The sequence below is a fragment of the Myotis lucifugus genome, unplaced genomic scaffold (assembly GCF_000147115.1).
Source record: "Myotis lucifugus unplaced genomic scaffold, Myoluc2.0 scaffold_89, whole genome shotgun sequence".
Classification (NCBI taxonomy): domain Eukaryota; kingdom Metazoa; phylum Chordata; class Mammalia; order Chiroptera; family Vespertilionidae; genus Myotis; species Myotis lucifugus.
In genome coordinates this window covers 476,699-503,693 of record NW_005871137.1, presented here as the reverse complement: position 1 = coordinate 503,693, position 26,995 = coordinate 476,699, and the positions used below count along the sequence as shown (strand labels likewise).

General features: G+C 37.7%; 1 protein-coding gene across 2 annotated transcripts in view; it reads right to left on the bottom strand.

The window, feature by feature from the left end:
• Positions 1 to 26,995, bottom strand: part of CYTIP (cytohesin 1 interacting protein) — a 69,020-nt gene that overhangs the window by 5,743 nt on the left and 36,282 nt on the right. Inside the window, exons 1-6 of one of the 2 annotated variants that reach the window (XM_006091249.3) lie at positions 20,593 to 20,834; positions 13,695 to 13,744; positions 13,391 to 13,445; positions 9,175 to 9,277; positions 8,865 to 8,958; positions 5,723 to 5,792 (exon numbers count right to left, since the gene is read on the bottom strand). In XM_006091249.3, coding sequence (XP_006091311.1) covers positions 5,723 to 5,792; positions 8,865 to 8,958; positions 9,175 to 9,277; positions 13,391 to 13,445; positions 13,695 to 13,744; positions 20,593 to 20,766 — 546 coding nt within the window. In that variant the 5' untranslated portion in view covers positions 20,767 to 20,834. Of the gene's footprint in view, positions 1 to 5,722; positions 5,793 to 8,864; positions 8,959 to 9,174; positions 9,278 to 13,390; positions 13,446 to 13,694; positions 13,745 to 20,592; positions 20,835 to 26,995 lie in introns of those variants that run through there. The other variant, XM_023756107.1, reaches the window with a different exon arrangement.

The window sequence follows — 26,995 nt, the reverse complement described above, 5'->3', positions numbered from 1 at the left end:
TTTTGAAAACCCTAACTTAACTCTGGTGCCGTGTCACATATAGAAATTTTTTGATATTTGCAACCATAGTACAACAAAGATTTATATTTTGATATTTATTTTATATATTTAAATGCCATTTAACAAAGAAAAATCAACCAAAAAAATGAGTTTGTGCCCTAGCCGGTTTGGCTCACTGGATAGAGCGTCAGCCTGGGGACTGAAGAGTCCCGGGTTTGATTCCGGTCAAGGGCATGTACCTTGGTTGCGGGCACAACCCCAGTGGGGGGTGTGCAGGAGGCAGCTGATCGATGCTTCTCTCTCATCGATGTTTCTAGCTTTCTATCCCTCTCCCTTCCTCTCTATAAGTAAATCAATAAAATATATTTTAAAAAAATGAGTTCGTCACCTCTGACACGCGTGTCATAGGTTCGCCATCACTAGACTAAACAATCACTGGGCAGAATTTTCCAATCCCTGATAACATTTAGCAGCAATCCTATGGCTGCAAATATAATATTGCAAGTAATAAATTCAAGCCGTAAAACACCTGACCCCATCAAGTTCTTGCTCTCTCTGTATTATAATGTAGTCCATATGGCTATAAGACGGCTGGGCTACCTGAATCCCAGCTGTTATCTGTGTACACCTTTCATCAGTCACATGGAGGTCAGAATTAGGGAACCAAAGAGTATAGTAGAACTAAAAAGATCTGGCCTATATACCAACCCCTTTCTTCTTTCTTAAAGAGGCTTATCTCCTGTAAAGGAATAGAGTCTAGTAGGGGAGCATGAAGCTGGCTTGATAGTCAAAACTAAATAGAGAGAAGAGGAAGTTGTATTTCTGCACCTACTTATCCAGAAATACAAAGTCAGGACTTGCTACATACTGAATTTTTTTAAAAAATAAAGGTTTTAAATATCTAATCTGTTGATCTGGCCCAGTCATCTAAGTATGTCATCACTTAAACCAAGGAAATACCAGTGTAAAGAGCAGATACGTCAAAATGACTAAGAGTTTTTAGTTCATATCTAAGCTTCTCTATTTTCCTCAGAGTCTGTTTCTGGCTGCTATTAAATCACAGTTGTATATTTGCACCAATTTAATCTTTCACCATTAGAAGACAAAGCACATGGGAGATTTAACTATACTGGGCCACATCCCCTCACTATGCCCAGGTCAGTGCTTGGCATAACAACATCTCAATAAGCATTGGTTGGATGGACATGTCAACTAATGGCTCTGTGAAACAATGCTCAACTATCACAGATTAAATATTTTAGATTGGACTTATTTCTAATGTTTTCTGTCTACATGAGACACACATGTAAGTTAACTATTTCCATGGCACTTTACTACTCTATAGTACTTTTGTGGATAACCTGCTATTTAATTTTCCTAACTGTCCAAAACTGTCCCAGATTAGAAAATAAAGGTTCAATATAGCAAAATATTTCCCAAGGTCTACAAACCCAGTCAATGACGGAACTAGATTAAAAAGTAATTCCCCCCGCTAGCCCATTGGATGTACTATTTTCATGTTAAACTGTGAATCATAGGTCATGAGGAAGGGAATCCCTGAAAACACAGACTCTTTGAGGAAACAGAATGCACCCTTCCATACTAAATGTCATTCTGTGAAGGGGAATACAGCCTGACCCTGGTAATAGGTCATACCCAAGAAACTTCTGGCTCAAGAGATGAACTGGAAATTTTATCATTTCAAGATTAGAAAAGGAACAGACATGCAAGAAGTAAGCAGGAATGAACCCAAAGTCCTGCTGGACCTGAAGAAACAGAAAGAGGTCGCTAGGAACGTGGATCTTATGGTGATATATAGTTTAAATACATTTATGTGGCTCAGGACAGAGACGAGTTTCCTGCTTGAGAAAAGAACCTTGGCGGAAGCTCCAGCACCATGCAAAGGAGGCTGGGGAAAGGGTCTAATGGTGGCGATGGCTCAGGTAGAGCTTGCACCCAGAGGGGCAGGAGTACATAAACGCAGCCTCATGACCCGAGCCAAGCAGCACACTGACCCTCCAGGGAAGGCATCCTAGCTGCCAGACCTGGCTCTGGGTTGATATGTATCATGGAGGCAATCGCCCAACTATCACACTGAGCAGAAGGGAGAGGCCACCATGCGAGGGAAGTGGGCAATCTAAATTTCAAAACACCTGCTGAAGTTTAGTAACAAGGACAACAAAACTGGTCATCAGTATATGGATTCTCTCCAAGTAAAATGAAAATAGAAAGTGTCCAAAAAGACTTTAAAATGAGAATATTTATAATCTTCTGAGAGATGAATGATATCAATGTTAATAAGAAGAAGACATTTGAAACAAAAAGGAACAAGAACTGATCTACATAAAAAAAGAGCTATTTGAAAATAAAATTAACTTTTAATAGAAAGAACACATTCTGTACTGAACACAGACACCATTACTGAAGCTATTACTAAGGAATTCAAAAAGAACATAAAAAAAGATAAAGGAATACAAAATATGAAAGGACAGATAGGCAGCCTGGAAGGCAAATCAAGGGACTCAAAAATAAGGAACTCCACAAGATAATTCTGGGGATGGTATAAAAAGATAAGTTGACCCTTGAATAATGTGGGAGCCCCCCCCCCACCTTTACACAGTAAAGCATCTGCATATAACCATATAAAGTTTGACACCTCAAACTTAATTACTGATCGTCTACTATTGACTGGAAGCCTTTCCAATAATATAAACAGTCGATTAACACTTATTTTGTACGTTATATATATCATATACTGTATTCTCACAATAAAGTAAACTCGAAAAAAATGTTAAGAAAATCATAAGGAAGCTAAAATAAATTTAAAGTACTGTGCTGTATTTACTGATGCCATAAGTTTACATAGCCTGATTATAAAATGAAAAATAATCCATGTGTAAGTGAATCCATGCAGTTCAAATCCATGTTGTTCAAGGGTCAACTATTTATTCAAAGATATCAAGCTGATAGTTTTCTAAAACTAAAGACAGTCACCAGTGTTTAGATGCAAAGGGCACTGAAGTTCTAAGTTCTATGCAGTATATATTTAGAAATGAATCCATATGCAATCGCATTGAGGTGAAACTTTAGATTGGTAAAGACAAAAGAACAGCTGAAAAGCAATCAGCAAAAGATAAAAAATTGGCACAAATTGAAATACTGTTTTTTAAAAGACTCAACAATCCTCTAGAGAGAATTACCAAGAAATGAAAAGATGAGAAGGCATAGAAAGTAGTACAAATAAAAATGGGGACATAATCAGTTGTGATAGAAAAGAAAAAAAACGAGAATAGAATTTTATTAAAAACTTCATGCAATTATTTAAAGACTTTATTAACAAAAAGATAATTTGACAAAGTTGGCTCCAGAAAAACCACAACACCCCATAAAACAGATAGCCTAGGTAACTTTATAACTAATAAAGAAACTGAAACAATTTAAAAGTATTTCCACCAAAAAAAAAACTTCCAGCCCTGATGGTTCAGATAGTGTTACAAATATTCTACAGAGAACAAAAAGGGAAATATTCCCTAGCTCACACTAGGAGGCCAGTAAATGTGATACCAAAACTAAAGAAAGACAGACTAAGGGGGAAAAATATAGGCCATTCTATCTGAAAGTGAAGCTACCTTCAAATATCCTTAAGAAAATGTTAGCAAATCAAATCTATAAGTTTATAAAAAAAGATTATAAATTATGGATCAGATTGGGTTTGTTTTAGAAATTCAAGGGTGGCTTTACATTAGAAAACCTTTAAATGTCATTCACCATATTCACCAGATTTTTTTTTAAATAAAAAAATGAGATGACCATCTCAACACATGCAAAAACAGATATTTGGTAAAGTTTAATATACAAGCCCTATAAAAACTACCAGCAAACTTGGTATAGAAGGGAGCCTCTTTAACCTGAAAAGTATATTCATAGAGATAGCTCATTGCTAACATGAAAGAGGCAAAAAATTCCCTTTTTAAAGTCAAGAACAAAACAAGGATCCCTACAATTACAGTTTCTATTCACCATTATATTGCAGGCCCTAGTTACTAAGAAAAAGAACTAAATGTCATTCTTAACAGATAGTTATTATCTTTATAGCAAGCCTCCAAATATCTATAGATAATTTATTAGAAATTATACAGTTTAGCAAGGTGTTTGAATATAGCGACAGCATAGAAAATGTTATTTTACATATCTATACTTAAATCTCAATCAAAATATTAATTTTAAGTAAAGAAACTATAGAAACAAAATCATAAATTATAAAATAATAAATCTAACAAAGATTTATAGAATCTTTTATTTATTTCAAAAACATTTTATAATTTATTCATGCAATTATATATATATGCTATATTTATTCTTAAGTACCTTCTAATTTTTCTTTCTTAATAAATATAATATTTTAATATTAAAAGATTTTTAACTTATTGTTACTGGTTTTTAAATACAATAGTCTTGCTGATCTCTCTTTATTTTAATAAAATGTTTATGGATTTCCTTAGATTTTTCTGTATAGTTATAATTTTATTTGTAGATAAAGTTTTGTCCCTTTACCTCCAATTATTCAACTGTGTTTGAAATAAGAAAAGTAAAAACTATAAAGATGTCAATTGATTTTATTTATCCTATAAATGCAATTCAATTTCTATGAAAATCTAAACGAAATTTCTTCCAAAGAATTTTACAAATTGATTAAAAAAATAACAGGAATAAGCAAAATAGCAAGATGTTGGCAAAGAAGAAAACAGGTCTTATTGATTAATTAGATGTGGGGGAAGTGAATATAAGATAAAATATAAATACTGTATAGTAACTCCATCCTCAATGAAGTTAATACTAATTGATAATAATTAATGGGTTCAATAATTTAGAAGTACATACTTCATAAAGAAAACTAATTAATGGCAGCTATCCCTATACAAAACCCAAGTGAGCAGCCTGTCTACAACAAATCCTGCGATCCTTGCTCAGAGGGGCTGCAGGCCCGGGATACAGAATCCTTGGAACCGGGCAGGGGTTTGCAGGGCTCTGACCCAGGTGCACATGAGTGAGGTCTGAACTTCATGGCCTGGCAGAACCCCGCCAGTCTACTAAGACTTTAAGACCTTCAAAGAGCCATACCAGGATGTTCAATTTTCACTGAACATCCTACACTATGCTCTTCTCCTCAAAGCTTTATTTTCTCCTCTTCAAAGTTGATAGTGTGCTTGCCAGTGAAAGCAGATTCAAGAACAGCCAAAGGAGTGCAGGGAGATTATTTTTGTGGTAAGAATGAGGCAGAATGGAAAGACACAGAGGAAGACAATAGGAAGCAAAACTTCCAGGCCCTCTGCACACACACACACACACACACACACACACACAGCACTTGGGAAAATGACAGAGACCAGCTCCTCCTTCTTTGTTCCCCCTCACCTACCCCACACAAAATGTAAATCAAGAGAGAAAGGTGCATTAATGAAATGTTCTTCAATTGATATGCCTTCCTGTTGCCTTTCTGAGCCTCATAGACACACAGAGAGAGGGAGGAAATGATTTGCGCTGGTTTGTGAAATTTAATATGCCTGCAAATCCAATTGTCTGTCTCTTGATAACTCAGCAGTTTAGACTCATCATGACATTTCATCCTCAAGGGCTATCTCAATTCCTCAAATAGATCTTCATCCTACCACTCACACATTCAAGGATGAAAAATGTTCCTCACTGTATTAAATTAAATTACCTTTAAAACTTGCAGCTTTGCTTCAAGCTCGGCTTTCTTGAGAATTGCTGTTCCATTAAGAGTCTCTATCCTGTTTTAAGAAAAAAAAGGAGGGGAGGAGAAGAGCATGAGTGATTCATTCAAACAAGTACCATCCTTATGAAGTACTACAATTTAAACTCAGGCTCCTTAAAAGGCAACATAAACGTTAAGATTCTCCTGGCACTATAAGTATCTGGACCTACTTCAAATCTTCTAACAACATTCAGAGAAAGAAAATGGGGAAAACAAACAAACAAAAAACAACTCCCCTGCAGAGGGTGACTGAAAGAATTTGGTTAATTTGTAAATTGTAGCTCATTTTATAGAAGCCCCTGTATGACAATGGTGGTTGTTCTCTACTAGAATCTATTCTTGTGGGGTCTGGCTGAATCACCTCATTCATTTGGTGAATATTTATTGGACATCTACTATGTACCAGACTTTGGACACCATGCTAAGTATGAGGAATATAGCAATAAGAATAGCAAGCAATAAGAATAACAATAAGAATTTCAAACAGTGGCATCAACATGCTATTCCTCGAAGGGAAAAAACCTTTTCCTCACTAACATGTCCGGAGCTTTTACATCTGTAAATTGTCTTCACTTTGGAACTAGAACAAAGAAAACCAGAACTACTATCAGTTAATAACCTTCATATGACTCTCTCATCTCAAAACCTTTTAAGCTCACACACTTCAATCCTAGAATTATCTACTTAATAGTGTTCTTTCTCCCTATACCTTTCTAAAAATAAAAAGACTTGTTCTATCCTGAGTGATTTGATTTGTTTTGTGGGCACAAGTTAAGGCCTTTATTTTCATTGTTAAGCCATCAATCTGAATAAGATAAATTTCATGTGTGAGTCACACACCTAAACATTTTTAAAGTATTGGTTCAAATTCCTTCTATAACTCTCTAAAGATGCAAGAATTTTTCAAGGCATGGTAATGTGGTAATGTGGTAATATCAGCATTAAATGTGGAGATCAATTTTCCTCAATTTCTAATAGCATAATACCCAAGATAATGAAATGATAGCAAGCCAAGACATTATCTGCTTCCTCATTAGAGCAGTCTTGATTGTGAGCAATGGTGAGGATCCCTGCGAATCTGTTCCATTGGGATTTTTAATGTCAATCTGACCTGCCCAAGCAACAGATGTCTATGGGAAAAACCTCAGGTCTAGATTGGCTGTTCTCTTCAGTATTAGTATAGACTAACATTTTCCTGATCTCTGACTTTCCCACTGTCTCCAGCCATTACTCCTTAGATATCTCCTGACGCTTACATGAGGTTTAGTTAAGAACAATCTTCTGGTGCTGTAGAGGACTGAGTCCAACTCTATGGATCCTATGAGTTCAGGTAAAGAGAAGCTTGAATCTGCAAGGCAGAAACCATATAGAGTCCAAGAGAAAATGCCGGTAGTTGGACTCAGTCCTCTATCACCAGCAGTCATCTTCCAAAACTACTAGACACACCCAAAACATCCTTTGAAGTTTTAGACCACAATCACTGAAGAGTGGCCAGTGGATTTTCTATTGGCAGCTTACAATGAGCAGCTGTGCTGTGGCTGAAAAGAAGAGATCTTGGCATCCGGAGCAGGTGGTCAAATCCCAGCCCTGTGACTTACTAGATGGTTGATCTTAACTAAACCTCGTTTCAGTCTCAGTCACTTCACCTATAAATAGGAATAAAACTAACCTCATGAGGTGGCTCTGAAGAAGAAATGAGAAAATATAGGATCTTACATAATCAGAATAAATCCTAAACTACCTAGCCTGGTTGATAGACCCATACTCTGCTCCCAGGCCAACTCCCTGTCTTTGCTGTTGTTGTTAATCTGCACCCAAAGAAATTTTTCCCATTGATTTTTAGAGAGAGTAGAAGGGAGGGAGGAGAAGAGGGAGATGAAGAGAGAGAGAGAGAGAGAGAGAGAGATGTGAGAGTGACATATCCATTGGTTGCCTCTGGCACAAGCCCCAACAGGGGCCAGGGACCAAACTTGCAACCCTTGACCAGGAATCGAATCCATGAAAGTTCAATATATGAGCCAACTATCTAACCACTGAGCACACTGTCCAGGGCTCAACTCCCTGCCTTCATCCCTTATTATATTCCCCCTAATTCACCAACCACCAATTACACTGGCTTTCTTTCTCTTCCTTGGATGTGCCAAGCCCATTTTGACAACTTAGAGACCTCTCTCTTTACCTTAAATGCTCTCTCATGAAGAATTCATATAATCATCCTTCTCTTCATTTAGGTCTCAGCTCAAAGTCCACCTCTTCAGAGAGGGCCATTTTAAACACCTAGGCTAAAGTAACAGCCCTCTTACTCAATGTTCTAACCCATATCTTATTGTACTTGCTTCATAGCAATTATGGATAATTGCAATATCAACATTATTTATTTTTGCAGGTTTTTCTTATCCATCTCCTTCCATCTCCCCTGAGCCTATCACAGTGCTGGAAATATAATATTTGCTCAAGAAATACCATTTTAACAAACGAGTGAAATCCATCTTTTAACTAAATACTAAAGTTTTATTAGGTACTAGGGATGGTATAGTTGAAAAAATAAATCTCCAATAGGGGAGACCAGTGTCCCATTATTAAGTCTGAAATAGTAGCAGGGGTGAGTGCGCACGCCTGTGTGTGTGTGTGTGTGCAGGGTGGGGAGAGCTGTCAGACTTGGTTCTTCCTTCCAAATGGAACACTATTGGCTTGTGGTATAAGATGAAAAACTCAACCATTCTGACCTTTTGTTTGTTCTAACCACAAGTTTATATCAGCCATGGAAATTGGATCATTTTTTGTCTATCCAAAGAAAAGGAGTGCCAGTTTAATTGAATTTAATGTTATTTTTTAAAATACTCTCCCTCCCACTTGGATGTTTGGGCTATCGATGTCCTCTGGCTTCAGATGTTGACAACATGTTCAAGTTTGAGGAAACCTTGAGAAACAAAAGGAACTGATAAAAACGTCTGTATCCAGTTCCAAAGCTATGGTGCACTGCCTCCCTTCTTAGGAACCTGAACAATAAGTCTATTCATTCACTCAACAGGCATTATGAGAGACTGTAACATTTCTGAAGCCCCACGGGAAGCAGATGGATAGTTACGTGAGCAGGTTTCCTGACGATCTGATCAGGTCAACAACTTGCTTGTGGGTAAAGCCTTCTGTGCCCACACCATTGATATTTGCAAGGATATCACCTGGGAGATGCCAAGAAAAAAAGTGAGTGTTAATGCGGTTCGTTAAATAATCCTTCCTGACATGCAAACGAAGAAAAACAAGCAAGCCTCAAACCTTAGTAACATAAAGGCACTAAGAAAATCCAAAGCAACAATACTGTCCTGACCTTCACTATCAAAAAGTTTTCCCTTCTTGCTATTTAAATAATTCTTAACATGAGCAAAGCTGTAAGTTACCGGCTTGCAGGCCAGCACAGTGCGCTGGGCTGTCCTCCTGGATTTTGCAGATCAGAGTGCACAGCTCTGTGGTGCAGGTGTTCTGGTTCTGGAGCCTGTAAGTCTGCAAAAATTCAAGGGAGACGTAATTACTATTCCAAAAACTCAAAATCTATCTGTCAAAAAATAAAATGGTGTCAGTTGTGTAAGTGGTATAATGGTAGATGCAAAGAACAATTTGGAAAGGCTTTCCTGAATATAAACTGAATCAAATAGACCAGTGGTCTGCAAATTTATTAGTCAACAGAGCCAAATATCAACAGTACAACGATTGAAATTTCTTTTGAGAGCCAAATTTTTTAAACTTAAACTATATAGGTAGGTACATTGTTATTAACTTAATTAGGGTACTCCTAAACTGGCCTTTGCTAAAAACGTCCTCAATCTGAGGGGTTGACCTCAGCGAACGTACCCCCACTTCTAACACCACTTCTTCAAAATAGACTCTCCCAGGCCGAAAACCGACTTCTGCGCATGGGCCACGAAGTTTCAATCGCACTGTATGTGTGCGCCCGCACGTGGTATTTTGTGGAACAGCCACACTCAAGGGGCCAAAGAGCAGCACATGGCTTACGAGTGGTGGTTGAGCCACGGGTGGTCGGCAAACTGCGGCTCGACACATGCGGCTCTTTGGCCCATTCATTAAAAAAAATATGCCTAGAGAAAAAAAGTGGGATAATACTGGCTCAAGCTTTTATCTGTTCAGGCCTAAGAGACCACCTGATGCTCTCATTATGGCATATTTCTTGAGGAAAATTAAGTTTCTCATTTCCCAAATGGGATAAAAAAAAATGGTGGCCAATAGCAAAGAGAAAGATGCCCCTGAGGATCTCCCATGCTAAAATACTCGCTACAGGAGACGACAAAATAGTCCACGTCCAGCAATGGAGACATGCCAACAATAATTCTTTTACATTAAGGTTCTGCAAATAATGACAATCTGCCCTGCATTCATTCAAAAGTACTATAATTGACTCAGCCACCTTCATTTCTGATCACTTGCTGGTACACCTGTCTTGAATAATCACTGGTTCATTAGTCACCCAACCAAATCAGAAAACGTTATGCTTCACATCTTGCCTCAATTTGGCAAGAGCAGGTTGTTTTTGTTTTTTAAATTATACCAAGAGCACTGCATACGTGTTTGCTAGATGACTTATAGCCCAGCACAGGTAAGTTATGGGTTCTAGTTCCATTTAGACTCAAAATCACCATTCTGATTCCTAAAATTAAACCACATTCCAGAACTGCCTCTTAATGAAGGAATTAATGTCTGATGAGCATCCCTTCTTATATTTTAATATGTTTTTATTGACTTTTTTAAGGAGAGAGGAAGGGAAAAGGATAGAGTGATGGAAACATCAATTGACTATTTCCTGCATGCCCCCTACTGGGGATCGAGCCTGCAACTCAGGCATGTGCCCTGAGTGGGAATCAAACCAGTGACCTCTTGGTTCATGGGTTGACACTCAACCACTGAGCCACACTAGCTGGACCCTTCTCATTTAAAAAAAAATATGTTGTTATTTTTATTGATTTTAAAAAGAGAGGAATGAAGAGGGAGGGAGAGAGTGAGAAACACTGATGTGAGAGAGAAACATCAATTGTTTGTCTCCCATATGCACCCCTACCTGGCATCAAACCTGCAATTTGGGTATGTGCCCTGACTGGGAATCAAACCAGTGACTATGCTTAACCAACTGAGTCACACTGGCCACGGCTCATTCCTTCTTATCTTACAGACTTACGAGCTCTAGAACCAGAAGGTAGTCATGTGCAAGCAACTTCTAGAAATTTGACTCTGTTAAAATGTAAGGTTCTAGTCACTCAAGAAGGCATTTAGAATCCCCATATCTTAAGGTAAAAGGGACTTTTAGAGGTCACATAATATACTTCCCATCTCTGTAAGAGACCCTTTAACAGTTTTTCTGCCAGGAAGTCTTGCCACAGCCAGATCTTTCTAGCCCAGACCTTTCTGGTACAAGAACTATAGCTATAACAGACACTCCATTTGGAAACCACTGTTATACCAACTCTATTAGCAGTGAAAATGTGCCCTCCAGGTCCAGGGATGAAAGTGAGTGCAGTGAAGGAGAAATGTTTGCCAACTGCTATAAAATTTGTGGGTTAGAGATAGGAAAGAAAAGGCAGAGGCCCCAAAGTTATAGGCTCTCTCTCTCTCTGTCTTCTGCTTTCACATTTAATAACAAAACCAATCCTTAGAGACACAAAAGTCACATTGCCCTTTCTCATACCCAATGACCTTCATTCTAACACTTGTCATTTTCTGATCTTCTACTGGTACAGACACATTACTAAGTATTTTGTATGGGTTATTTCATTTGAAATTCCTAAAACCCCCATAAGGCAGGTGTACCTGAATCTAAAGTCTGTGCTTCTATCATACTCTATGATTCTCACTAGCAGCATATGAGTAGCAACCCATGGAAAACCAGAGAGGACAGTGAAGTTGTTCTCTTCTAACCACCCCTTCCCTTGGTAGACCAGGACCCACATAGGTGTTAGCATTATGAGCACATGAGGTTCTGTCTGGTCTTCAGAAAGTTCCCACAGCATTTCCTCTATTCAATGAATATGCAAATGTTGTAAGTACTAGAGAAGAGACACCGCATGGAGCTGGTAATGGAAAGCATACACCCAAAAAGAATGTCCAGAGGAGTGAGTTCCTGCAGTACGGAGATAACACATAGGTGCTTCGGTTCAGAAGTGAAGCCATTAGCTCATGTTGAGCTACAAAGGTTCATGGTGCTGTAGGCTGTGGTCTATTAGTGACCCTTGCTCCACATGGAATGTGTGTTTATGGTATGGGGGAGACACATGGGGGCAGTGACATGTCATAGAAGCATAAGAAAAAATTCCTATTTGTCACTTTAAATAAGAGTACGTGAGCAGCCACTGATCCTGCTTTCAGTAGCAATGGCTGCACATCCTTGTGCATAATTCTCATTTAAAAATAAGCAATCACAAAACGTACAGTCTCTGCAACAGATCAGGGGTTGTTTTGTGTGAATGGGGAGAAAGCACAGTACTGCTTTTAGAAGCATAGTACTGATGAAAGAATTATAGATTTCCCCAAATTTTAAAATAGAAGAGGTCAGAAAACAGAAGGTATCTTCTGTTCTCCTACAGTCTCTCAATGTTCATTGAAGATAGAGTTCCATTTTGTTTCTTTATTCATAAAGCATGCTTTACTTAGCAGCTTCCTGTTCCTTATCTTAAAATACACGCTGACTTTCCAATTGTGGAAAGTCACCAACGTTTTCTGAAAGCAGCACCAAAGCTAAAACCTAAAAGATGATGTGCAGTATAAGAATGTGATTGTGCAAAATACATCTAAAAGAACCACAAAAGTGTAATGGAAAAAACACACAGTTAATACTTAAGCTACTACTGTACTTAATTGCATTAGACTTCATTTGCCCTAACTCATCACCTTTACAAATATGGCCATTTAAAAGCAGACAACAAATACGAACTGAAATTCTTTGGCTATTACATGGAAACCTATAGACTGTTTTAAAAAAATTTCCCAGATTACGAAGCACTACACAAATAGAGCAATGTTTTTAAGTGTTTCAAATAATTATAAAGTGTCATCATTAATATAAAAGGGCAAATTTGTCATAAAATAATTTTTTTCCAAAATGTAGTAGGAATTATACATGAATGCAGTCCATATATACAAGTATATATGTTTTCAAGGATTTCTTAAATATCAAAGTATATATTTAAAATCTGACATGTAGTATAAAAATCATTAGGCAAACACAGCAGACAGGCAAATATTCAAAATACACATCTATGAAGAGTATTTCACTCTCTTCTTTAAGACCTGCCATGGAACATATGTAATACTTTCAACAATAAAGATAAAATAAAAAGACCTGGATGACATCAAGCATTTCTGATCAGTCTCAGACTTTCATGGAGACTGAAGCAACTAAGAACAAAGAGTTGAGCAAGTCTCAGGGGTTTTATTTTATGTGTTTCAATGTTTTCTTTCCTAGATCGTCCCAAAGACAGTAAAGAACTACCAAGATAACCACACATTGAATAAAAATCAGAGTCTCCATCATTCTCTACTTCATTCTTACTTTGCAAATATCATGACACTACTAGTGCCACTATCTTTATGAAAAGTTTGAAAACTACCCACCTGAATTTCAAATCCAAATGTTCCATTATCCTGCTTCTCCACAGTAACAAGCTTTCTGTAATAAAATATTAAAAAATGTTTTAAAAAATGATGCATAAAGATCAAAGTATCATATTTGTCACATACTAATTGACAATGAAAAACAGCCACAATTTAAAGTAGCTGACATTTATGTAAATTGTAGTATTGTAAGTGTGTGTGTGTGTGTGTGTGTGTGTGTGTGTGTGTGTGTGTAAATAAGTCTGGAGAGCTGTGTTCCTAAATATGTTGATGAGAGACCAAAAAAACAAATAAATCTCTTTACCTTTGAGACCAGGCAAAATCACCTAAAGAACTTGATCTCGTCAAAGCAAGCTGAAAAATACAACAAACACACCATTACCAAAAGGTCCTTAAGACACATCTGTAAATGTTCTAAGTCACATTTTTATCACCTTCTTTGGCTCAGCTCAAAGAAGGTAAAGGCAGTAATTTCCATTCCTTAGTGGTAGCAAAGGAGAGCTGGCAAAGGGAGGCCCAGGCATTCTGTTTAAAAGATTTAAAAAAGCTCTGATAATAACACACTGTGGCAAGAGTCAATGTAATGTGGCAAAACTCCAAAGCTTCCCAAAAAGAACTTCATATCTTATCTGTATTAAAAATAGACTCTGAGAGATTAACCATAGCAATTAAAAATAGACTCTGAGAGATTAACCATAGAGATTAATCACACTGAAATCCAAAGAAAAACAACACCCAGAGAACGGCATGCAAAACCCAAATACTTAATCATTTTTGGAGATGCTGATGAAATGACTGCTTTTATAGTAATAGTTACTTTAAAATGTTACTTTTTAAAAGCAGGTTAAAGTATTCTCTAAAGAACCGATTCATATGCAGAAATATAACCCAGGTAAAGCCAAACACTCAAAACCTCAATTCTGTTTATGATTCATTTTTGTAATAGTTTTGGAAGAGTGCAGTGAGATTTCCAGCCAAGGAAGAAAAGGGAACCTTGGAATGGTCTAAATGGCATAAAGAACATCACCTTCACTTTATGTTTTGGAAGAAGATCATATACACATAAAATTCCAAAATACAATCAACCATTGTCAATTGAGGAAATGCTGACAAAAGGTGGCATCTAGATTTTTTAAAATGTATTTTTATTGATTTCAGAGAGGAAGGGCGAGGGAGAGAGAGATAGAAACATCAATGATGAGAGAGAACCATTGATTGGCTGCCTTCTGCATGCCCCCTACCGGGGATCGAGCCCACAACCTGGGCATGTGCCCTTGACTGGAACCGAACCTGGGACCCTTCGGTCCGCCGGCTGACACTTTATCCACTGAGCCAAACCGGGTAGGGCAAGCATCTAGATTTTTAGGTGTTTTTCTAAGTGATCAAAATGAGTTTCTGTGCATGTTTTGTTTATTTGTTGAGGAATTAACAAATGTTAATTAGCCTTTTCTCAAGTGTTGGTCCTGGGTCCCTACACATAAACATTCATGCTCCAAGCTTACCCATGATGTTTCGCTGTCAACCTAACATAAATTGTCAGGAGATCAATGCATACTGAGTTTAAACAAATACAAATTAAATAGAGGAGAAAAACTGGAAGGAGAAAAAAATCATAGAAGGAATTAATGCACGAAAGAAATCCTCATAAAGGCATTTGTTAGGAGAGAAGCCCACAGCCCTGTAAGGAACTGGAATTACCTAGTACCGGATGCCAACATTCTGACACATTTTCTGGAACACTCAGTATTAGGGCAGAGTTTGGCTGCTGGTCAGTAAAGTTAATGTAATGGAGCGCTGGTTTCTTCCCACCAAGTTGATGTAAATTAATTACATCTTTCTTTTGCGTCAGTTCTGGACCTCAAATCATTTATATCATCCTGTAGTAGCAATAGGAAGGCTCAGACACAAAAAGATTGTCTTGAGTTGCTGCAAAGTATTTATTTTCAACTTATAAAGACTGACTGTGGAAGAGCTACAACAATGTGCATGGTTTATTTCAGCCTGATTTTGTCCTGGGAAGTATCAATAACAAGAGTGGGGACCATTAAGCTGTGTAGTAGGCAAACTTCTGGTGGAAGAGAGCAGGAAACGATATTCCCAAGCATTCTCAATCTTTCCCTTACATTGTTACTCTCATTTTCTTAATCTGTTTTTATTATTTGCATCTCATTGGCTTTTTTATCCTTCTTTCAAGTTGTAAATTACTTAGGTAGGTCATATCTATGTTATCTATAACCATAACCAGGGTTTATATTTAAAAATATGACTCTTGCTTTTAGTTAGCAGATTAGTCATAGCATTGATCGGAACCTCAAGATTTCATCTGGTCCACCCTCATCCTACCTTCTAAATAAAAAATAATCATTCTAGATAGATCAAATCTAAGATTTTTTAAATCTACATGACAACTCCAAGACCTAAAGAAGAGGGATCATAAACTCAACCCCGGGCATCTTTCTATTAGTGGCTAGCAAGGGGTTAAAGAACTTTGGGTACTCAGCAGTCTCAATTGAATCACCAAATTGCTAAACCTAGCGTTCTCATATTATGTGTAATAAGAGAAGGAAATTTCCCCACCTCCCTCCTGCTACCCTTTCCATCTAGCTAATTGACTCATTGAAAATGAACATTTTTGCCTAGCACAACGTTAGGGGCATAGCGGGTACTTAGCTCCTGTGGACTGACTGATTCGGGTTATCAGTGACACACCCAAAAATCAGACTAAGCCAAATTATAAATTAGTTTCCACTCTGGGTTAGTGGGGAGCCTGTTTTAGGGACCTAACATTTAAATAAGAAAAACAATTTAAATATAGTGGCACCATCAAATTCCCTGACACATGCCACTTCTTGACACAAAGACTACTTGCTTTTGATCAGGGTTGTCAGACGCAGGTGATGTGGAAAGGAATGTTCTCAGGGTTCAAACTTGCTCTCACCCCGAACTACCTGCCTCAGTGAGAAGTCTGCCTAAGGTCTTATCAGAGGTCTGACACTTGGGGAAAAAGTTTTCCCTGCAGCCCTTTCCCAATGTGAGCAGCCCTGTTCTAGCACCTAACTAGAGGAGTCTCTATTCCCAGCCTGCACTCCGGCGTCGTTTCTCAGGGTGGTAGTGACAGCACCAAAACTCATGAATGAGGCACTGGTGTGGAATGAACAGCATATGCTGGCAACAGCTGTCTTTTATTACACATTATCTAATATGAGAACGCTAGGTTTAGCAATTTGGCAATTCCATTGTGACTGCCGAGTACACATAGCTCTTTAACCCCTTGCTAGCCATTAATGTAGAGATGCCTGGGGCTGGGTTTATGATCCCTCTTCTTTTGGTTTTAGTCAGATGACTTAACAATCAGGCGTTAATATTCAAGATGTAATTTTCCTGCTAGCCAGCGATTTACAATGTTCCTTTTTAGTGGGAAACCAAGACCAAATGCTTCAGCTGTCAGCTTGCCAAGGAGGGATGATCTGTAGCTCAGTCAGATAGCCTGCCAGGCTCAGAGGAGCTCAAAAGTCAGTACCGTAGCCACTCCTGCTGTTAAGTAACAGAGCGCTACTTCCTGGTCCCCGCTCTGTGTACTCACTTCCTGAAAGCGTTGAGGGAGGAAAGAGAGGGGAGGCACTCATCCATAGGTGAGGAGTGTTTTTGCTTGTTTGTTTGTTTGTCTGTTTCCAAAGTTCCAAATCATGTGCTCTGCGCCCTTTCCTGTCTCCTGCCTCACTCGCCCCAGTTCTTGCATGAATACAGCTTGCTTGCTTTTCCCTTTAAAAGCAGGATTCTTGGGATACCGAGGCTGTGCAGATGACTCTAAGATCCAGGGAAATAAAGGCATTGAACTCAATTGCTTGACTTGTAAGTGCCCTTAAGGAACCCAAAGAGGGTGGCAGCTCCCCAGGAAAGTCTCATGGTGAGCTCAACAATCCCTTTTCTCAGGAAGAACTGTTGGAACTTGGCTCCCAGCATGCAACAATATGGATCAGAGAAGACTTTTCCAATTCTTTTGTGGTGAAATTAACAGTTTTCTACCTAAAATGATTCATCCAATGAGCAAAATACCTCCAAGTTAGGAGGAGCACTTGGGAGTTTTGGTAACAGATGGGTGTGCGGCCACAAATAATGTAAAAGCTCCTCATGGGCAGGACCCATCCCAGAAATACACGCATTACAGAGTTGAGCACAATAGTCCGTATCTGAAGTTTTAAATAAAATCACCCTCCTGGAAGTTGTCTGTTTAGTAATACAATTGACCCCGAACAACATGGGTTTGAACTGTGCAGGCCCATTATATGTGGATTTTTAAAATAAATAGTGTAGATGTATTTTCTCTTCCTTATATTGTTTAATATTTCTCTAGCTTAGTTTATTATAAGAATACAGTATATAATACGTATAACTTACAACAAGAGATGTGTTAATCTACTGTTTATGCTCTCAGTAAGGCTTCTTATCAATAGTAGGCTCTTTAATAATTAAGATTTGGGGATCAAAACTTATACACCAATATTCAACTGTTACCACCCTTAACCCCCATGTTGTTCAAGGGTCAACTGTCATTGGATAACCAAGAGAAAAGCAGGCCAAGAGGTTCAGACTGTGCACCACTAGTGCATATTCAAGCTTCTCACAGGTCAGGCCCCTGGCCTCACTACAGCATTTGGTAAAAACTGTTTTCGAGGAGCAACCCTAGTCCTTGGGCATTCCAACATTTCTAAAGATTTGCCTTACGGTCCCCAGTCTCCTTCCTACAGTGTTTTCCATTGTAGGTATTTTTCCCCCTAACACTGTGTTCAGAAATAGAAATAGGAACTGCACCGGGGTGTCTGTCACCTCTTTCAAATACAGGTATTGAGGTAAATTTGCACACACAGAAATCTATTTTTAAGCAATTCTGAGTGTAAACACCCAAATGATTCTGAAGATGCATCTGAAACTACAGGCTACCCAGATACGGCTTTGCAGAAACCAAAGCCAACAATAACGAGAAGTGTGAATTGTTGACGTCAACCCTGAGAAGGTTGAGAATAACAGCGGGCAGAGAAACACCTGCTCTTGTGGTGGCCTCCCAGAGATCTTGTTGCCTGCAATCCTGTCAGAGCCTAGCGGGTGATTATTCTCTAAAAACCAGTTCAAGGAAATGGACCTCCTTTTGGAAAATTGTGTAATGCTGGGATTAACTTGCAACAAGTCTCATTGATGATAGTTGTATAGAATCAAAAGTATCATGTACAAGAGTTTTGTCTTGCCTTTTCTTTTTAAAGGTAATTCTCATAACAGTAAGAAAAAGCTATTTGACTAGGAGGAAGGACCATGAGAAAAGGGAGAAGAAAAGACCTAGAAAAGATGAGAACATACAAATAATTTATTTGGGTGAGAATATATGTGGAAGTATATATATTATACACATGTAAACATATACACATACTTGTGTGCATCTCATATGCTGAAATCCCTCTCTTCTCCCAGTAACCTCCTACTGATTGCCCTTTTTTCAGTTCATGCTGTCTTCACTCAGGCTTAAAATCCAAAGGTCCCTCTTCCATCTTCATTGCCTTTGGTATTCAAAACTTTGGGCCTCCTCTCCATTCCCTCCATTTCTTCTTTCTCCAACGAGTGCAAGAGTTGCTCCCTCACCACTAGTCTCTACCCACTTATCCACAGACCACATTTCCAGAATAAGATTCCTAAGTCCCTCTACTGCTCAAACACACTCAATAGCTCCCTGTGCTGCTCAGATTGCTGCTGCCTCAGGGGGAGTGTCCAAGTGTTTTACAAAGCAGCCCATCTCTGAGGTCTCTCCTGACCGCCCACACAGACACTAGGTCCTCCTGACCCAATAATGTGTCCTTACCTAAACATTCCCTGAAGACCCCAAGATCTGTGCTTCAGCATTAATTATTCCCTTGTTCTGGAATTCCAATATCCGGAATATCTCTCCTTCAAAGTTGTATTCAAAAACACATAGTATTTGGATTCAAGTATTTATGCTGTTTACTTTGTATAACACCTACTCATTCTCCTGCTTCATTGTAAACCCAATAAGGACAGGAAACATGTTCTTCTCATCTATAATACCTCCTATACTGTTCTTTTTCTGAAAACTAAATAAAGATTTTGGTACTTCCAATAGTTGCTTTTTTTTCATACAGGTAGTAAATTGATGGACATGCTCATCATTATGTTAAATTTAACATCATAAAAGCACTTTTGCATTGAAAAGATTGATAATCCAAACCATGGCAAATGATACCCTTATCTTCATTGTGAAAAATCCCAAGGAATCAGCTACATACATCACTGAGAAAAGATCATGACTCCCACTATGTTCTACTCTCTAATTCCAAAATTAAAAGGCTTACATGGAGAACATGATACATTTGCAACATTTAAGGGCAAATTTTATGCTCTAAAACAATTGTAAGTATTTTCTGCACAGCTCTTATGGTACAGATATGTACTTGGGGCATTATAGCAGGTTAAATAACTAAAGAGGTGTTATGGTTTTAATTTTTTTTAATTGGAAGTCAAAGAATAAAAAATTGTTTACAATAAATCCAGTTAAACATGGGTTTTTTCCTAATGTGTTTCCCTCTCTGGGGAAATACTTTGCAGTAAAAATAAAAATAATAGCATAATTATTGAGCATATACTGCATTTCAGTCTCGGTGTTAAGAGCTGCATATTTCTCACTTAAGCAGCTGAAGAGCCGCATGGGGTGGTTCTATTATTATCGTCACTTTAGGAAAAAGAAACCTGAATCTTAGGGAGGCAAGTGACTTGTCCAAGATCCCACAGCTCTTAAGTGACTGGACTGATGTGCAATCTGCACTCACTTATCTAATACAAATATTTTCCAGAGCATGAGGCATGTGCCCATGCCTCAAAGCTGAAGATAATTTAGTCCATAAAACTTGTCCTCCAAAAAAGCACTCTATAAATAGCATCTTCAAATTTGATGAAGATTTGACACCTCTCCAAATGAGAAAAGCAATCTTCTCTTAAGTTTTGCCATAACAAAGGAAGTTTTGTTATGGTCTTAAATTTTTGGACCAGTATACTAGTACTGTCTGGGCTCCTCACCTCCTTCCTCACTCGTTCTCTTAGAAGCCTCTAAAATAACAATTTCAGTATGAAGTCGGACAGACATATCACTCTGCTCTCAAGAGAACATGAACCCTCTAAAAGTTACAAAATAGCAATCGTACCTGCTTTCGTCCCCGAGGCAAAGTGGCCACAGTGTCGGCCAGCATTTGAATCCGTCTATTATCATCCATGGAAAAGCTGCCTGTGAGTAGGGAGTATGAGCCGCATGCTGGGCCAGCACAGCCGTCCACCAAATTGCCATTGCTGCTCTGGTGCATGAGCCTTGGTAAAGACATTGTGCACAAAGATCACTCCAGCTGGCACATGGTTGAATGGCCTTGCAGGATGGGGGAAGCTAAAAGTATAACCCTCTGACAAGTAATCAGAAGTAGCAAAGCAGAAAGAGCCCATGTGACTTCTGTGGTTTGAGGTACTTGTTACAGAAACCCTATCTTGCCGTTCACTCCCATTTCTCAGTGGCTTTTTTCTTTGAGCTCCTGAGAGGAACCTATAGCTACTTTTTACCACTAAAAAAGAACCAACTTATTTCTCCCCCCTTCAAACAGCCAGGACTCTTATGCACTCATGTTCTCTGACAAGTTGTGTTCAAAACACCATCTGCCTTTTTTTTTTAAAGGAAGAAAAATTTTCCCAAGTTCTGCCATTTGTTCCCCATCCATTTTCCTATTTAATATGAGCAAGGCGATGTAAAAGCCAGGATGTGCGAACATTCAGTTCTCGTGAATATAAGCAAGAATTACAGGGTCCGGTCATAATGTTCTCTCGCAAAGTCCTTGTAATGTACTTTCCCCAAGGTACACTGTAACCCATTAATGTTCATCAGAAAGACATTATATGTGCCACTTGGACTGTAACCATTCAGCATTCTCCTGGTTGTCCTTTAACTACATTGTCCTGGCTGACATTATCCATCATCTTTACAAGGAACAAGGGGAGGGGAAGACCAGCATACGTAGAGCACAGAATTGGCTATATTTTAGAGTGGACATTGCTGCAGCATCAGCAAGTGGGCCTTGGGAGGAATGGAGAGGGAAGGAAGGTGACAGGCCAACCAAAGTGGCACAGGAATGTTGCCAATGGCCCCTGCATGTGCATATGGGTCAAGGGCACCATGGTGAAGTAGTCAAGACCACAGACGCTTTTTCGGGCTGGGGTTGGGGACATGTAGATTTGAGAGAACTGGTTTCAGAGGAGAAGCAAGGGATGGAAATAGAAGGAAGAATCAAAACAAAAAATCAAAAAGAGAAGTTTTACATAGTCTAAAAAGTCAACTACAATTTTTGAAATCATTTTTAGGGTCAAGAGTAGAATTTAGAACGTCTTTCAACTAAAATGGAAGTCAAGGTGAATTCAGCTCAAGCAGAACCTGTGAAATGTAAAAACAGTAAAATCTTCAGAGTTAACAGTGCTTTATAATTGGCATAGTTAATTGCCAAAGTCGATACCACCCAGGATATGGTAATTGTCATTATGGTATTACTAGAGGCCCGATGCACGAAATTCGTGAAAGAGTAGGCCTTCCTTCCAGCCTCAGGCAGGCATCCAGGACCCAGGCTTCCCTTGTAGCCCGGGCTTCATCTGGAAGGTCATTCGGAAGGATGTCTAGTCTAATTAGCATATTACACTTTTATTATTACAGATGGTATTAGTGTGAGCTAACTAATACACTCTCTGAACCTCAGTTTCCACATATCTAAAATAAAAATTTTTAGTGAGGAATAGATAAAATAGTCCACACATATCACTTTGTACAAAGTAAAGAATTACCATGGAGTTTTTGTGTCAAGTAATAAGAATTTAAAAGGAAAAACTTTCAAGAAAAATGATTTTTAATGCTCTATTAACTGCCCTATCCATTACCAAATACACCTCATGGCCTCATCCACCATAGAGTCTAAAGCAAGCATGTCAAACTCACAGCCTGCGGGCCACATGCCTCCTTTATTTGGCCCGTATTAGCCTTCGAGTTTGACACGCTTGGTCTAAAGGCTAAAATGCATGTGAAAATCTTAGCTGTCATTCACCAAGGTATGCTTGCAAAGCAGTCAGAGCCAGTGTCTGAAGTTTCTGGATTACCATTAGCTCGACTCATCTATTCATTAGGGTAGACGTGGGAGTCAGTGGTTACTCAAAAAATAAGGACGCCTCTCTGTCCTTCTGATTTTATGATAGTTATTGAGTTTTTGTTCATTTTGGTTTGGCTATTTGCCTTTATTTGCATAAGAAGACTTTATTCGGTTTCCTGGAATATTACAAGGTTTTGTTTTGTGGTTTGCTTATTCTGTTTATTTTGGCTTTTTGCCTTTATTTCCACAGAAAAACCTTTATTTAGCTACCTTGACTGATGTAGGAAATGGGGTAAAGTCATGGAGATAATGTTTGAATATTTTATGTTTGAATTTGTATAAGGTACACTTAATTTATCCCAGAGAGCCCATTGACTGGGATGACTGCTTGTCCTATTTTCACTTTATTTGAGTGATTGGCTGGTGGATGGGTGTCTCCATCTTCCCCACTCAGTATGGATTATTGGGACTCTCAGAGCAATTCCCAGAGAGGAGTAGTCTTTCAGAAAAAGGCAAACTAAACTCTATAATCAGGATTGGCTCTGAAAAATAGCCAGCACAGGAAAGGGCAATAAGGAAACAGAGGTTGTGAAGTCCCTGTATTAGAAATCCCAACGTAGATGCAAACCAAGTGTTAGTTTAGAATTGTGACATACATATTTATTTATTTTTTATTTTTTCCATTTGACCTTCCCCCCAGCCTCCTCTACCCCTCAGCACATGCCCTCGCCCCACTCCCAGTGTCTTGCGTCCATTGGTTATGCTTATATGCATGCATACAAGTCCTTCGGTTGGGGAGGTGACATACATATTTAAAACAGCATACACACACAGATTTAAACCTAATATAAATAATAGCTAACAATAAATCATATCCATATATTGTTAACACATATACAAGGAAACAATTTTCTGAACTATTAAAGTTTAATGCAGTCAAATCATGACCTATGAGTAGATTACAATATCATCCAAGATCTTAAGAACTGACTTCATCTGGGGCCTTAAATAGATTATCTAGATTGGCTTTTCAGGAATCCACTTAGGTAATTTCAAGCCTTCTTTTATTTATTTTTTATTTTTTTAAATATATTTTATTGATTTTTTACAGAGAGGAAGGGAGAGAGATAGTTAGAAACATCGATGAGAGAGAAACATTGATCAGCTGCCTCCTGCACATCTCCCACCGGGGATGTGCCCGCAACCCAGGTACATGCCCTCGACTGGAATCGAACCTGGGACCCCTCAGTCCGCAGGCCGACGCTCTATCCACTGAGCCAAACCGGTCTCGGCTCAAGCCTTCTTTTAGATGTAAAACTAAATGTCTTGATACTTTCATGTTATGCACTTATCACATAGAATCATCATTAACTGTATTTTTAAAAATTTTACTTTTTAAAAATGTTTTTCTTTGCTTTGAACAGTCCCAAGTAAGCTAGGAATTGAAGGAAATATTTTTAACATAATAAAAGGTATCTGTCAGAAACACCCACCAAATATTGTCCTGAATTTTGAAATGTGTCTCCATTATAGTAGTGAGAAGGCAGTGATGACAATAACCCTCACCACCTGTCACTGTTTTGTTCTATATCATAGATAAGAGGTATAGAATTTGGGAAACAAAAAAAAGGGAAAGAAAAGGGAGAGAGAAAGAACTGTAAGGCTTGTTGGTAATATGGTTGCATGACTAGAATATCCAAGATATTCCCCTGAAGAACAGACTTAGCAAGACAGTTTTTCTAAGTGTAGAATTCAAAGAACGCATACAAAAATAAATAAATTTCTCAAACACCAACAATGATGATAAGGAAGGAGTTATAATAATAGAGGAAAGGAATACTGTCAAAATAACCAAAAAGTCATAAAACAGGAATAAACCTAGCAAGCATTTTTAAACCCTTTTTTTTTATATTGATTTGAGAGAGAGAGAGAGAAAGAGAGGAAGGGAGAGAGAGGGGGAGAGCAAAACACTGATTGTTCCACTTATCTATGTATTCATTAGTTGATTTTTGTATGTGCCCTGATCAGGGATCGAAACTGTAACTTGGGCTTATTGGGATGACACTCTGACCAACTTGAGCTACCCGGACAGGGCCCTAACTACCGTTTTTAAGATTTTTATGAAGAACATTCTATGGGATGTACAGACTATGGGAAAGAAATATCCTTTCCCACATGAGAAGAGTCCTTCTTGTAAAAGATGTCTATTATCCCCAATTTTCTAAAATATTCAATGTACTGTGAATCAAAATATCTGCCGGTTTTGTTTATTTGCTTGTTGGTTAATACAATTTGATATATATTCTTACACCTATATGAAAAAGAAAGTGCATAAGACTAGCCAAGAAGAATTTTTGAAAATAATAATGGTCGGGGATGGAGGTGAGGATGGACATTGAGAAAACTACCCTACTTGGGCATCAAAAGATATTATAAAAGTTAGACCTGTATTATCAAGTAGAATAAGTCAGTAAAAGGATATTGACAAATAGCCCCAGCTGGGTGACTTGGTTGGAGTGTTGTTCGATTCCCAGTCAAGGCACATTCCAAGGTTGAGGGTTCTATCCCTGGTTGGGGCGAATACAGGAAGCAACCAACTGATGTTTCTCTCTCACATGGATGTTTCTCTATCTCTCTTTCTCCCTTCCTCTCTCTCTAAAATAAATAAAGACATATCCTCAGATGAGGATTAAAGAAAAAGTTCCAAAAATAGTATTGATAAATAGAAATTGTCAAATGAATAAAGAATCACAAAACATATATATACTTATTCAGAAATTTACTATATCACCAAGTTATTTTAGCTCATTAGGAAAAGAATAGACCTTTTGATAAATAGGGTTAGCACTTGGAAAAAGTTAAGTCATAGTCATTTATTTTAATAATCAAATCAATATGGCTTAAAGAGTTAAATGCCAACATAATTTTAAATACATAAAATAATAACAGAAACTATATATTTTAGTAAGATTAAGTTGGAAATGGTCTTTCTAACAATACAAAAATATCCAGAGATGATTAGCAACATAAAGATTAAAAACTTCTGGTCAATAGAAGCTATATGTACATCATAGGTTAAAGCTTAAGTGACAGATAGCAAGAAATTATTTGTAATACACAATTGATTAAAGGCCATAATATATAAATAGTTCTTACATATATTTTGTAGAAAAGTATTTTTAAATGAGCAAAAGCTACGAAAATGTATTTTAAAGAAGAAATAGAAATCATTAATACATTTATTAAATAATGTTTGAAGTTATTAGTAATCAGGAAAGTGAAATTTGAACCAACAGTTAGACACTCATTTTTGTCCACCAAACAAACAAAAAATAAAAATTGGTGATTTCCAGTGTTGATGAAGTTACAAGTACATGGGATGTTAGCACTTTGTAGAAATATAAATCAATAAAACTTTATTAGTAGGGTAATTGGACAGTATTGAAATTTAAAACATGCATGTCAGGAATTTCAATTTTAAGAATTTACCCTACAGAAGTACTCTGACATGTGCAGACAACAGCACAGAATTCTTCTGTGGCATTGTAATTGTGAAAAATTGAATTTTTAAATGTATATCAATTGAGAAGTGGCTAAAGCTTATAATAATGTAATTCAATGGAATACTCTGCATCCACTAGGAAATATAAATAAACAGTTATTTTCATAAACATCTTTAAGACAAAGTAAAGGAAAAGAGAGAAGAACAATATGCATAATATGATCTTATTTATGCCTTCTTCTTAAAGGAAGATCACATATGTATATGTACACTAACATGTATAGATAAAAAAGACTACACAGATCTACATCCACCTGTTAAAAGTGTTTGCTTCTGGAGGAGTTGTGGAAGGTAGGGGAGGAGTGTGAAGGAAGACTTCAAAATTTATTTCACATATAGTTCAAACCTTTTATAATAAGTGTGCATTCATATATTATTTGGTCAACTTTAAAAGATCAATAAATCACAAAAACATTTTGAAAACCAATCACATTTTGTTAATAGCACTATCTTGCGCCTTTATAATAGGTCCTCATGCTTCTTTCTATGATTACTAATGATAATTGTTTGTCTATCGACTGGATGTTTGGTGTTTGTTTATAGCCAAAGATCTTGCTTAATGGGATTTTTAAATCCTTTTAGGTAATTCTTTCAGATCTCTCTATCATTTTCTTCCAACCAAGTAAAATTCCTCCTCAAAAAGGATTGCTGACGTGTCCACAAAATACTATAGCAAAGAAGAGTAACACAATTACGGGCCACTAATTTTATGGAGGTAAAAGACATTGGTTTGTCCTGTTGAAATCCACTGTTTCTAAAATAACAGTTCTCAGCTGCTGAATTCTTTCTCATTAGCCATTTATTACCCCTGCCCTCCCCCACCACACACACAGTTCCATTTCAAATTTAAGTCTTTTATCAAAATTTAAGATAAAC